We start from the raw sequence: 11,695 nt of genomic DNA, 5'->3' as shown, positions 1-11,695 counted from the left end.
TGCCTTGAAAGACCTACACTGGCTCCCAGCATATTTCCGAGCACAATTCAAAGTGTTGGTGCTGACCTTTAAAGCCCTAAACGGCCTCAGTCCTGTATACCTGAAGGAGCGTCTCCACCCCCATCATTCTGCCCGGACACTGAGGTTTGGTGGTTCCCTCGCTGCAAGAAGCCAAGTTACAGGGAACCAGGCATAGGGCCTTCTCGGTAGTGGCTCCTGCCCTGTGGAATGCTCTCCCATCAGATGTCAAAGAGAAGAACAACCACCAGACTTTTAGAAGACATCTGAAGGCAGCCCTGTTTAGTTCCCTAAATGTTTAATGGGTTATTGTATTTTAATATTCTGTTGGAAGCCACCCAGAGTGGATGGGGAAATCCAGCCAGATGGGCAGGGTATAAATAATAAATTATTATTATTATGGGACACCAACCAGGAAGCAGAAACCCTAACAGCAGTCTTTTGTGCTCTGAGAAGTTTTGGAAGGGAAATCTAGAGGATTCCTCCATTCCCAAGTGATCCTGGTATGAGAGTGGATGACACCCTGCATCAAAATAAAAAAAATCCTTTCTGAAATGCAAAAGATTAAAAATAATCAACGTAATAAGAATGATTAAAACACTTCAGTATCTACGTGTTTGGCTAGGCATGCTGAAACAAGTATGTTTTAAGAAGGCACTGACAAAAGAGTAGTGGTACCTCGGGTTAAGAACTTAATTCGTTCCGGAGGTCCGTTCTTAACCTGAAACTGTTCTTAACCTGAAGCACCACTTTAGCTAATGGGGCCTCCCGCTGCTGCCGTGCCACCAATGCACAATTTCTGTTCTCATCCTGAAGCAAACTTCTTAACCTGAAGTATTATTTCTGGGTTAGTGGAGTCTGTAACCTGAAGCGTCTGTAACCCAAGGTATCACTGTACAGGGAATGTGCTTGCCTGATGTCAATAGCAGGGAATAATTCTAGTGGATCAGGCCCTTGAGATCTCTGGCCTAGACACAGTTATACCTTGGAAGTTGAAAGGAACCTGTTCCAGAAGTCCGTTCGACTTCCAATACGTTCCGAAACCAAAGTGCGGCTTCCGATTGGCTCTTGCAACTCCTTCCGAGCCAATCGGAAGCCATGGAATCCCCATCGGACATTTGGCTTCCAAAAATAGTGCACAAACTGGAACAGTCACTTCCAGCTTTTCGGCGTTCGGGAGCCAAAACTTTCAAGAACTAAGCTGTTCGGAAACCAAGGTACGACTGTATTTGGACAGGCAGTTTACTCCTCCAAGCTCTTCAGCCGAGGTTTCCCCCAGAACTGCTGCCTTTCCAAATGCTTCTCAAACTGCCTGGGGAAGAGAGTTCAGCTCTGTGATTGTTGCTAAAACACAACTCTCCCTCCTCTCTTGCCCTGTTCCTGGTACCCAATGAAAGTGAAGGCCGTATCTAATATACAACCAGAGGGTGAAATCAGTTTGGAATATGTTATTTAAAATAAATCGGCAGAAGTCTAGCGAACGCATTGCACTTTTGGATTAGGAAAACCCACAAACAAAAAATTCAGAAAACACACTCTAAGATAAAAACTCTCGGGATGCGATGATTACACGGCGAAATAAAGTGAAGCAATTCATTTATTTATTTAGGAACAAAATCTCTATACCGTTGAAAGGTTAGCTTTTCATGGAGTCCCCATTAAATATCTTAGGGTCATGCAGATGAGAGAATCTACTAGATGTTGTGTACTTGGGACTTCTCAAAAGCGTTTCAAAACCTCCTTAGTAAGCTTAGACCAGGAGCTGCTTAAAGAATATAAAAGCCATGAAACTGGATCAGGCCAAAGGCCTAGCTGGAGGGTATTGAAGGAAACTTTCATAGAATTGTAGATTTGAAAGGGACCCCAAGGGTCATCTAATCCAACCCCCCAGCAATGCAGGAATCTCAACTAAAGCATCTGCAACAGATGGCCACCCAACTTTGCTATTTGCTGATCAGAAGGTTGGCGGTTCGAATCCCTGCAACGGGGTGAGCTCCTGTTGCTCGGTCCCTGCTCCTGCCAAACTAGCAGTTCGAAAGCACATCAAAGTGCAAGTAGATAAATAGGGAAGGTAAACGGCGTTTACGTGCGCTGCTCTGGTTCGTCAGAAGCGGCTTAGTCATGCCGGCCACATGACCCGGAAGCTGTACGCCGGCTCCCTCGGCCAATAAAACGAGATGAGTGCCAAAACCCCAGAGTCGTCCGCAACTGGACCTAATGGTTAGGGGTTCCTTTACCTTTACCTTATCTCTGTGGTTCTTTGCCATCTACAAACCCCTCATGCCAAAACACCTTAGTAAGATCTCACTTGCTTTCCTATGCCCAAAGCTTCCACATTAGACTGCAAATCCTTACAAGATATCGTAGGATGCATGTTTCCTTTAATTATCACATTTTTTTCACATGCAGTTCCTCCTGTATTTATCGGACGTCTTCCTCCCAGTTGTGACACATTAAAAACCTTTCCACATTTAATTTCTCTGCTGCTGTGTTCTTTGAAACGTATTGCTCATTAAAGCTCTTTCCTGACTCCGCGCACTTAAATTGTTTCTCCAGTATGTGGATTCTTTGATGTATGTTAAGGCTACTGCTGCACCTGAAGCTCCTTCCACACTTCTTGCACGTAAATGGCTTCTCCCGTGTGTATTCTTTGATGTGCGGTAAGACGACTACTCACACTAAACCTCTTTCCGCACACCACGCACTGAAATGGCTTCTCCCCTGTGTGGGTTCTTTCATGTGGAGTAAGGCTGCTGCTGTCGCTGAAGCACTTTCCACACTTCTTGCATTTAAATGGCTTCTCCCCTGTGTGGGTTCTCTGATGTACAGTAAGGTGACTATTCACGCTGAAGCTCTTTCCACACACCACACACTGAAACGGCTTCTCGCCTGTGTGGGTGCGTTGATGTGGAGTAAGGCTGCTGCTGTCACTGAAACTCTTTCCGCACTCCTTGCACTTAAATGGTTTCTCTCCTGTGTGGGTTCTCTGGTGTACGGTAAGGTGACTACTCACACTAAAGCTCTTTCCACACACCGTGCATTTAAATGGCTTCTCCCCTGTGTGGGTTCTTTCATGCGGAGTAAGGCTGCTGCTGTCACTGAAGCACTTTCCACACTCCTTGCATTTATATGGCTTCTCTCCCGTGTGAGTTCTCTGATGTTTACGAAGGTTACTGAGCAAACGGAAGCTTTTTCCACACTCTGTGCATTTATGTGGTTTCCCCCCTGTGTGGATTCTGTAATGTCTACTGAAATCCGATTTACCTCTAAATATTTTTCCACATACTGGACATGCCTTCCGGCTTTGATCTTCTTGTAGCATCAGGGGTTCTTGGTCATCAAAACCCTGCATAGTCAATGATTTCTTCCTCCCATTCTCTGACTGGTTTTGTTCATGGTTTGGGGGGTCCCTTTGATTGTCAAACATCCCTTTTCCTGCTTCAGCTGCAGGTGTTTCTGGTGCTTCTCTATAGTTCCTGTTGCCTTGGCCATCATCTGAGGGAGAGGTGAGAAAGAAATCATGGGTGAATTTCAAGGGGAAATCAAAGGTTCTCATCACAGATTGAACCCATTTACCCCCCCCCCCCCCGCATTTTGGCATCTCCCCGATTCTCCCTCTTTCTGTCTGTACTTAAGAGAACACTGTAAACAACTACAGTGGTGCCTCGCAAGACGAAAGGAATCCGTTCTGTGATTCTCTTCGTCTAGCGGTTTTTTCGTCTTGTGAAGCAAGCCCATTGACGGATTAGCGGATTAGCGGCTTATCATCTTATCGGATCAGCTGATACGCGGCTTAGAAAAAGGGGGGGGGGAAACCCGCAGGAACTCGCAAGATATTGTCGTCTTGCGAAGCAAGCCCATAGGAGATTCGTTTTGCGAAGCACCTCCAAAACGGAAAACTCTTTCGTCTAGCGAGTTTTCCGTCTTGCGAGGCATTCGTCTTGCGGGGCACCACTGTAAAAACTTTGGCAGGATTTGAGTAATGCTTGTAATGTACAAAAAACTATGCAAAAATGAATTATTGCTTTTTTAACAGATTAGAGACAATAAGATAAGCAGAAGAAGAAAAAAAGACTGACAATGGTAACCATGGAAGGCTGGAGGAAAGTCAAGGGATTCAGAGAATCCTAATGGAAGAGGTGAATGATGTGTTTGAATTTAAATTTGTTATGTAAAGCTTAATAAAAATATATTTAAAGGAATAGAAGTTCAGCAAGTGGGGGAACTGACCAAACTGGGAACAACTCACTGCTCTGTGGTTCCTATGCATTTGGAAGGTCTGATATGAGAAGCCAAGAAGATGCCTTAGACAAGAATCAGAGCACTGGGGTCTATCTAACTCACTAGGGTCTACACTCACTTCCTGTGGCCTTGCAGGTTCCAGATGGGGTCTCTGGAGAAGGTGGGGATTAAACGTAGGACTTTCTGAATGCAAAGATTGTGCTCTGACACCGAGTCCTGGGTTTTCTCCAAAGGCAGGAGTGGGCCAAGACTAGCACTCCACAGGTATGCAGTGTTGTCTTGTTCCCACTTTTCGCAGAGACATTTTAAGAGCAGCCAATCTCTTCCCTTCTTTGAGAGCAACGGCCAACTGATTCTCCTCCTTCTGGGCAAGGGATCAAGTCCTGTTTGGGGATTTCTTCCAATGAAACAGGCAGGGTGGTTACTTCCGAGGAGAAACCATTCAGGCACCCCAAGTCCACCTAACTGCTCTCTGGACAGCTGCCCAAAGCCAAGAGCAGGGAAATGCATGATCTTAGGTCTCCTGCCAGCACATTAGATGGGGAATGTGGATCTGGTATGAGCCACCTGGCACCTGTGAACAGGTACAGTGGAAGACAAGCCACTTAAAAAAACCCAAAAAAACCTGGGGCATATCGGAGCATGTAGAAGGCACACCTCAACCTGGATGCCAAAGAACAGCCCCACTGGATCCACCCTACGGCCTATCTAGCATTCTCACAAGGACCAACAAGTTGCACATGTGAAGCCCAGAAGTAGAACAGGAAGCTAACTGTCCCCTCCTGATGTTCTCCTGATTCTGGAGGTAGCACATAGCCTTGAGAAGCCTTCTCTTCCATGAATTTCTCTGATTTCCTTTAAGCTATGATGGGTCTATCTGCCCTGGATGAAATCACATAGGAACGGGGGGGGGGGGGGAGTCCTTCAAAACACCTGTTGATGCCTCCTCTTTGGGATCCAGGATAAATGGATCTTCTCTTTCCCCTCCAAAGGAACTGAAGTTCCATTCTTTCAAGGAAGGAAACAAGACTAGCTTTAAAAAAAAAATCAGATTCCAAACCGAGCCATCTCTGTGACACATCTAAGGCTAAGAAGGAGGATGGTTCCGACTTTCTAACTCCTACAACACATGAATACCACGTGAAGGCTGAAATCCCAGCAGGATTAGCAATGAACATGCACTCACTGGATATGAAGCTGAGCTTGAATTCCTGTTCAAACTTATCAAAACCAGTTTTGATCTTTATGTTAGGGTGCCATTTTATTACACAAATTAGAAACTGGCTCTGCTTAAAATGCCTGTTGGGGATGGCATGGTGGAACTTGGCAAAGCCAGTTCTTCTAATTTGGACTTGGCACCGTTCCTCCTCCTCCTCCTCCTCATCCAAAAGAGAGCCAAAGGTAAAACTGAAGGTACTTTCTTTCACCTTTGGTGGACGTGCCCGAAGATTAAGGCCTTTTGGGAAATGATATATAATGAAATGAAAAAGGTACTTAAATGTACTTTTCCTAAGAAACCAGAGGCCTTTCTCTTGGGAATTGTCGGCCAATTGGTGCCAAGGAGGGACAGAACATTCTTTATGTATGCTACAACAGCAGCAAGAATACTCATAGCAAAGTATTGGAAGACACAAGATTTACCCACTTTGGAAGAGTGGCAGATGAAGGTGATTGACTACATGGGATTGGCTGAAATGACTGACAGAATCCGAGACCAGGGGAAAGAGACGGCGGAAGAAGATTGGAAGAAATTTAAAATTTATCTTAAGAAATATTGCAAAATTAATGAATGTTAAAATGTTGTGGTTATATAAAGTAAGGGTTACAGCTGTTAAAGATTAAGTAAAAGACATGAAAAGGGAAAAATCGGATAAAATTTAGGGTAAGGATTTGCTGAAATAATTTTGGGAATTGGAATGCAGTAAGGGGAGGTATGGGGAAGTCGATGAAGTAAGTTTATGGAAAATAAGGAGTTGAAATTATACGTGTTTGTTTGTTACTGTATGTATATTTTTGTATCGTGTGTATTGTATGTGTTTTTAAAAACTTGTGAAAACTTAATAAATATTATATAAAAAACAAAAAAACAAAAGAGAGCCAGAGGTATATCCTGACATTAAGATTAACAGGAACATAAAAAGAGTGATCAAAACTGTGCACAGTATTTCAAGTGTGGTTGCAGTAAAGATTGGTAAGAATGTAAGAACAGCTAACGCCTTACGTCTGTGTAGAACATATTATCAGCCTGCTGGATCAGGCCAATGGCCCATGTAGCTCAACATCCTGTTCTCACAGTGGCCAATCAGACACCTGTGGGAAACTTGCAAGCAGGACATGAGCACATTTTCTATCTTGTTAGTTCTTACTAGCCTTTCCTTTAAACTGAAAGGTCCCAAATGCTGCACCTTTTCTCATAAGGGAGTTACTATATCCCCTTGAGGATTTTGGCTGCCCTTCTCTGGAGGAAATACGTTTTATAGACATTAAGCTTCAAGGCACCGGAATGTATCCAGCTCGAGTGTTGTGAGAACGCATAATAATAAAAAGTAGAGACATCACCTTGCCAACAAAGGCCCGTATAGTTAAAGCTATGGTTTTCCCAGTAGTGATGTATGGAAGTGAGAGCTGAACCATAAAGAAGGCTGATCGCCAAAGAATGGATGCTTTTGATCTATGGTGCTGGAGGAGACTCTTGAGAGCCCCATGGACTGCAAGAAGATCAAACGTATCCATTCTTAAGGAAATCAGCCCTGAGTGCTCACTGGAAGGACAGATCGTGAAGCTGAGGCTCCAATCCTTTGGCCACCTCATGAGAAGAGAAGACTCCCTGGAAAAGACCCTGATGCTGGGAAAGATGGAGGGCACAAGGAGAAGGGGACGACAGAGGATGAGATGGTTAGACAGTGTTCTCGAAGCTACTAGCATGAGTTTGACCAAACTGCGGGAGGCAGTGGAAGACAGGAGTGCCTGGCATGCTCTGCTTCATGGGGTCACGAAGAGTCGGACAAGGCTAAATAACAACAACAACAACAATAAAAAATAATAATTTATTACTTATACCCCGCCCATCTGGCCGGGCCTCCCCAACCAAACTGAGCGGTTCCCAACAGAATATTAAAAACACGATAAAACATTGAACGTTAAAAACTTCCCTAAACACGGTTGCCTTCAGATGTCTTCTAGCACAAAGAAAAGTATTGAGGGAGGTGCAGAACAAAAGGGGCAAATTGGATGGGTTGGTGGGGGAATGGCAGAAAGAACAAAAACATGCTGAACAAACAATTGAGGAGAAAAGCATCCTTACCTAGAGAGGCCACCGTCTTATAATTCTCCTCCATGACTTCCCAGCGCAAAGATCTTCAGCTGGGATCCTGCAGGTGCCACCTGTCCTCCGTAAAATCCAGAGCTGCTTCCGTAAAGGTCAAGAGAGCCTAGAATAAGAAGGAAACACAAGCCGCATGCACAAAGAGTCACTAAAGTAATTGGATGGGTAAGAACATCGGAGGAATTTGGTAAACATGAGGGGAGGGAGTGTGGAATGTCTCAATTTTTCTCCTAAAGGTGTCTCTCCTCCACATACCCTTCAGCATTTCTCCAGTGAAAATAGGGACGTCCCATTCCATAATGATAATTTTACTATTTACACCCCACACATCTTACTAGGTTGCCCCAGCCATCCTGGGCAGCTTCCAACATATATAAAATGATAATATGGGAGAAAAGTGGCTTGATCCCTTCAGAGGGGAGAGGGCAGCTTCCCAGAGGTTCTTGCTTCCCCACCCCCCCTTAAATTTCCATTTTACACTTGAAACAATAAGAACATTTCAAATAAAAGAAACACACAACCAGCATTGGCTCTTCTTCCCTGGTGGTGCATTTTATTACTGCCTTTCCCACTATATTTCTCCCTGCATTCCTCATCTTCATATCTCAATTGTTTCATTTATTCTGTCACTGCTCACTTTTAAATTGGTTTACATCAGGGGTGCCCAAACTTTTTTCCAAAGAGAGCCAGATTTGATAAAGTAAACATACCTGAGGGCCAACCAAAGTTGTTGAGCTTTGTTTTAGGATTGAAGTTGCTGAGCTTTTTTAATAATAATATGTTTTTATTTATACCCCACCCTCCCCGGCCAAGACATGGCTCAGGGCGGCTAACACTAAATATGAATACAGTAAAAGCATTTTTTTTAAAGTTGATTAAAATATAAGTTAGAATACAGTTTAAAATAGGGTTTTACCCCAGGACATATACTGCCACGGGGGCCGGATTAGGCGCCCCAAACGGACTTTGGACATGCCTGGTTTACAATGTGTCTCTAAATATCCCACATAAAACAGAGAGGTCCCCCCCTTCTTTTTTATTCTGATCTCTTGTTCTGTTTGTTAGTCTTGCCATTTCCACATATTCTATTAACTTTGTCTGCTATTTACTCCCCCTTCGCCTCCCCAGGCAAACCCTCCTCCTGCGCCCCCTCCCCAACCTCGTACACCCCGACCCCCCAAAATAGGGCACCCCTTAGATTTCACCCCATTCGCTGCCCATAAGCCGCACCTCTTCCGCAACCGCCTTCTCCACCGGACCATTTCTTCTGCCGGAAGAAGGAAAGAGCCCCTCTAGCCCCCACCCCGTCTGCTGGAGTGAAGCTTCCGGCCTCTCTAGGAACCGGAACTCGGTTCCTTAACCTCCGGAGGACTGCGGGGCAGGACGCCCCCCCCCGCCTTTTCAGGCCTAGACTGTGCCTACTGCCCCCCCGTGAAACGAAAAGGATTGAAAATCCTCAATTATCTGAGTTTCTGCTGATTTCCTAAAAAAGGATCAAAAGCTTGGGTTTCCTTTAAAAAAAGCTCAAAGCTGCCTCCCCCCGCCCCCCAAAAATCCTGGCTACACCCATGGCCTCCCCCATCTTTGGCCCTGCTGCTCTGCTAGGGCTGCTTTGAGGAATGGGGTGGGTGGTGGGGGTCACATCTGGCCAGAGATTTCATAGAACCATAGAATTTTAAGAGTTGGAAGGGAACCCCAAGGGTCATCTAGTCCAACCCCCTGCAATGCAGGAATCTCGGCCAAAGCATCCCTGACAGATGGCCATCCAGCCTCTTCTTAAAAACCTCCAAGGAAAGCAAGTCCACGCAGGCCCGTCTCTACTCAGTGGTGCAAGTAGTGCGCCAGGGCGCCATGGTTTCAAGGGCGCCAGCCTGAGTGTCCGGGGAGGAGAGAGTCTGTGGCACTTGGACGGGCTCTTCTGCTGTGGGCTCTGCCGAGCGAGGAAGAATGAGATACAACGGGGAAGGAAGTGCTCGTGGAAAGAATCCCGTGCTTGGTGTCAGGTGCCTTCAGGGTGCAGGCTTATCCCCGAGCTGCTCTCCTCCTCGTTCTCCTCTCTGCAGAGAAAAGGTGCCACACGGGTTCCGCTTTGGCTCGTCATTCTTCTGCCCCTTCCTCCTCGCCAAGGGCCGACAAAGCTCCCCTCCCCTTTCCCCACTCCCTTCTGTTGGTCCATCAGTTAGGGTTGCGTGCGCGTGCCAGTGGCACAGGCCCAAGCCTCGTCCCCCTCGCGCTTCCCTCATGGTGTCTGCGCAGGATGGGTCCCGAGCGAGCACGGGGAGTGGCCTCTTCCTCCGCGAGCGCCAACTGGAAGCATGAAGGAGAAGCACCTGAAACTGCTGAGGGAGATGAGCAGCCTTCCACCGAACCGCAAGCGCTTCAATTGCGAGCCCACAACCTCCCAAGGGAGGCCGTTTCACTGTTGAACAGCTCTTACTGTCAGAAAGTTCTTCCTGATGTTTAGCTGGAATCTCCTTCCTTGTAAATTGAAGCCATTGGTTCGAGGCCTACCTTCCAGAGAAGAAAGCAAGCTTGTTCCCTCTTCCATGTGACAGCCCTTTAGACATTTGAAGATGGCTATCTTATCTCCTATGAGATCTAACCTATCCATTCTGACAGAAATCAGCCCTGAGTGCTCACTGGAAGGACAGATCCTGAAGCTGAGGCTCCAATACTTTGGCCACCTCATGAGAAGAGAAGACTCCCTGGAAAAGACCCTGATGTTGGGAAAGGTTGAGGGCGCAAGGAGAAGGGGACGACAGAGGACGAGATGGCTGGACAGTGTTCTCGAAGCTTCCAGCATGAGTTTGACCAAGCTCCGGGAGGCAGTGGAAGACAGGAGTGCCTGGCGTGCTCTGGTCCAGGGGGTCACAAAGAGTCGGACACGACTAAACAACAACAACATCAACAACAACAACATGGCTGAGTCACAAGGGCTGAAAAGAGTTTGTGTATGAATTCGACAGTGCTTAGTTTATTTTTTGGTCACTCTTTTGTTATCACTGTTAAGATTGTTTTACAGGTTATGAATGCTGTTGCTCGGTCCTTGCTCCTGCCAACCTAGCAGTTCGAAAGCACATAAAAGTGCAAGTAGATAAATAGGTGCCGCTCTGGCAGGAAGGTAAACGGCGTTTTCGTGCGCTGCTCTGGTTCGCCAGAAGCGGCTTAGTCATGCTGGCCACATGACCCGGGAGCTGTATGCTGGGTCCCTTGGCCAGTAAAGCGAGATGAGTGCCGCAACCTCAGAGTCATCCGCAACTGGACCTAACGGTCAGGGGTCCCTTTACCTTTAGGTAAAGGTAAAGGGACCCCTGAGGGAGCCAGCGTACAGCTTCCGGGTCATGCTGCCAGCATGACGAAGCCACTTCTGGCGAACCAGAGAAGCGCACGGAAACGCTGTTTCCTTCCCCTTGGAGCGGTACCTTCGGTATTTATCTACTTGGCAGGAGGAGGGACCGAACAACGGGAGCTCACCCTGTTGCGGGGATTCAAACCACCGACCTTCTGATCGGCAAGTCCTAGGCTCTGTGGTTTAACCCACAGCGCCACCCACGTCCCATGAATTCCAGAGGTAGCAATAACTTTTCTCAAAGCTCCTTTTGAAATCAGAACCGGCATGGCACACGTCTAGCTACTTGTGTCAAGGAGAAGCAGGGAAAAGCTCTCACGGACCCTGAGCTGCTCAAAGCTTTATAAAATGTATCAGGATGTACTTCTATTGCACTTGGAAGTCATTACTGTTAGATAGAAACATCTCCCAAGTATATAAGCTAGTTGCCAAATGGCACCTTAAACATAGACAACGGTCGCCAAAACGAATGCCTTTTTACGAGATTACAAAACAAAAAATGAATTGTGTATATCATCAACGTTAAAATGCATTTAACAATTTAACAATTCAGTTGCACATTTTACCAATTACAGTCATCTCTTTCTTTCTTAACAAATGAAACACAATTCACACCAGGGACACATTTTTAATACCACATTTTTAATAGCAATTGCGAATTGGACACCACAAACATAAATGGGGCTCAGCCTTGGCAACAGTAGCCAACCGCAAGCAATTTGCATAAGTAATATTTATAAATACCAGCGTGTATGTGTATA

General features: G+C 46.1%; 1 protein-coding gene across 4 annotated transcripts; it reads right to left on the bottom strand.

Annotated features, from left to right (window-relative positions):
- Positions 1–1,597: 1,597 nt before the first annotated feature.
- LOC308580979 (uncharacterized protein) lies at positions 1,598–8,961 on the bottom strand. Of its 4 annotated transcripts, none has more exons than XM_081183360.1 (3): positions 8,816–8,961; positions 7,565–7,691; positions 1,598–3,513 (listed from the first exon to the last, which is right to left on the bottom strand). In XM_081183360.1, exons 2-3 carry the CDS (start codon positions 7,596–7,598, stop codon positions 2,603–2,605), a joined length of 945 nt encoding a protein of 314 aa, XP_081039486.1. In that variant the 5' UTR covers positions 7,599–7,691; positions 8,816–8,961; the 3' UTR covers positions 1,598–2,602. The 4 variants fall into 4 exon arrangements, with proteins under 4 accessions (XP_081039486.1, XP_081039485.1, XP_081039487.1 ...); XM_081183359.1 differs by having other exon boundaries at positions 8,777–8,861; XM_081183361.1 differs by lacking the exon at positions 8,816–8,961 and adding an exon at positions 8,296–8,336.
- Between the last annotated feature and the right edge of the window lie 2,734 nt (positions 8,962–11,695).

Source organism: Podarcis bocagei (genome assembly GCF_964188305.1).
Source record: "Podarcis bocagei genome assembly, chromosome: 2".
Classification (NCBI taxonomy): domain Eukaryota; kingdom Metazoa; phylum Chordata; class Lepidosauria; order Squamata; family Lacertidae; genus Podarcis; species Podarcis bocagei.
The sequence above is the reverse complement of the archived record's forward strand: the minus strand, read 5'-3'. Positions and strand labels throughout refer to the sequence as shown.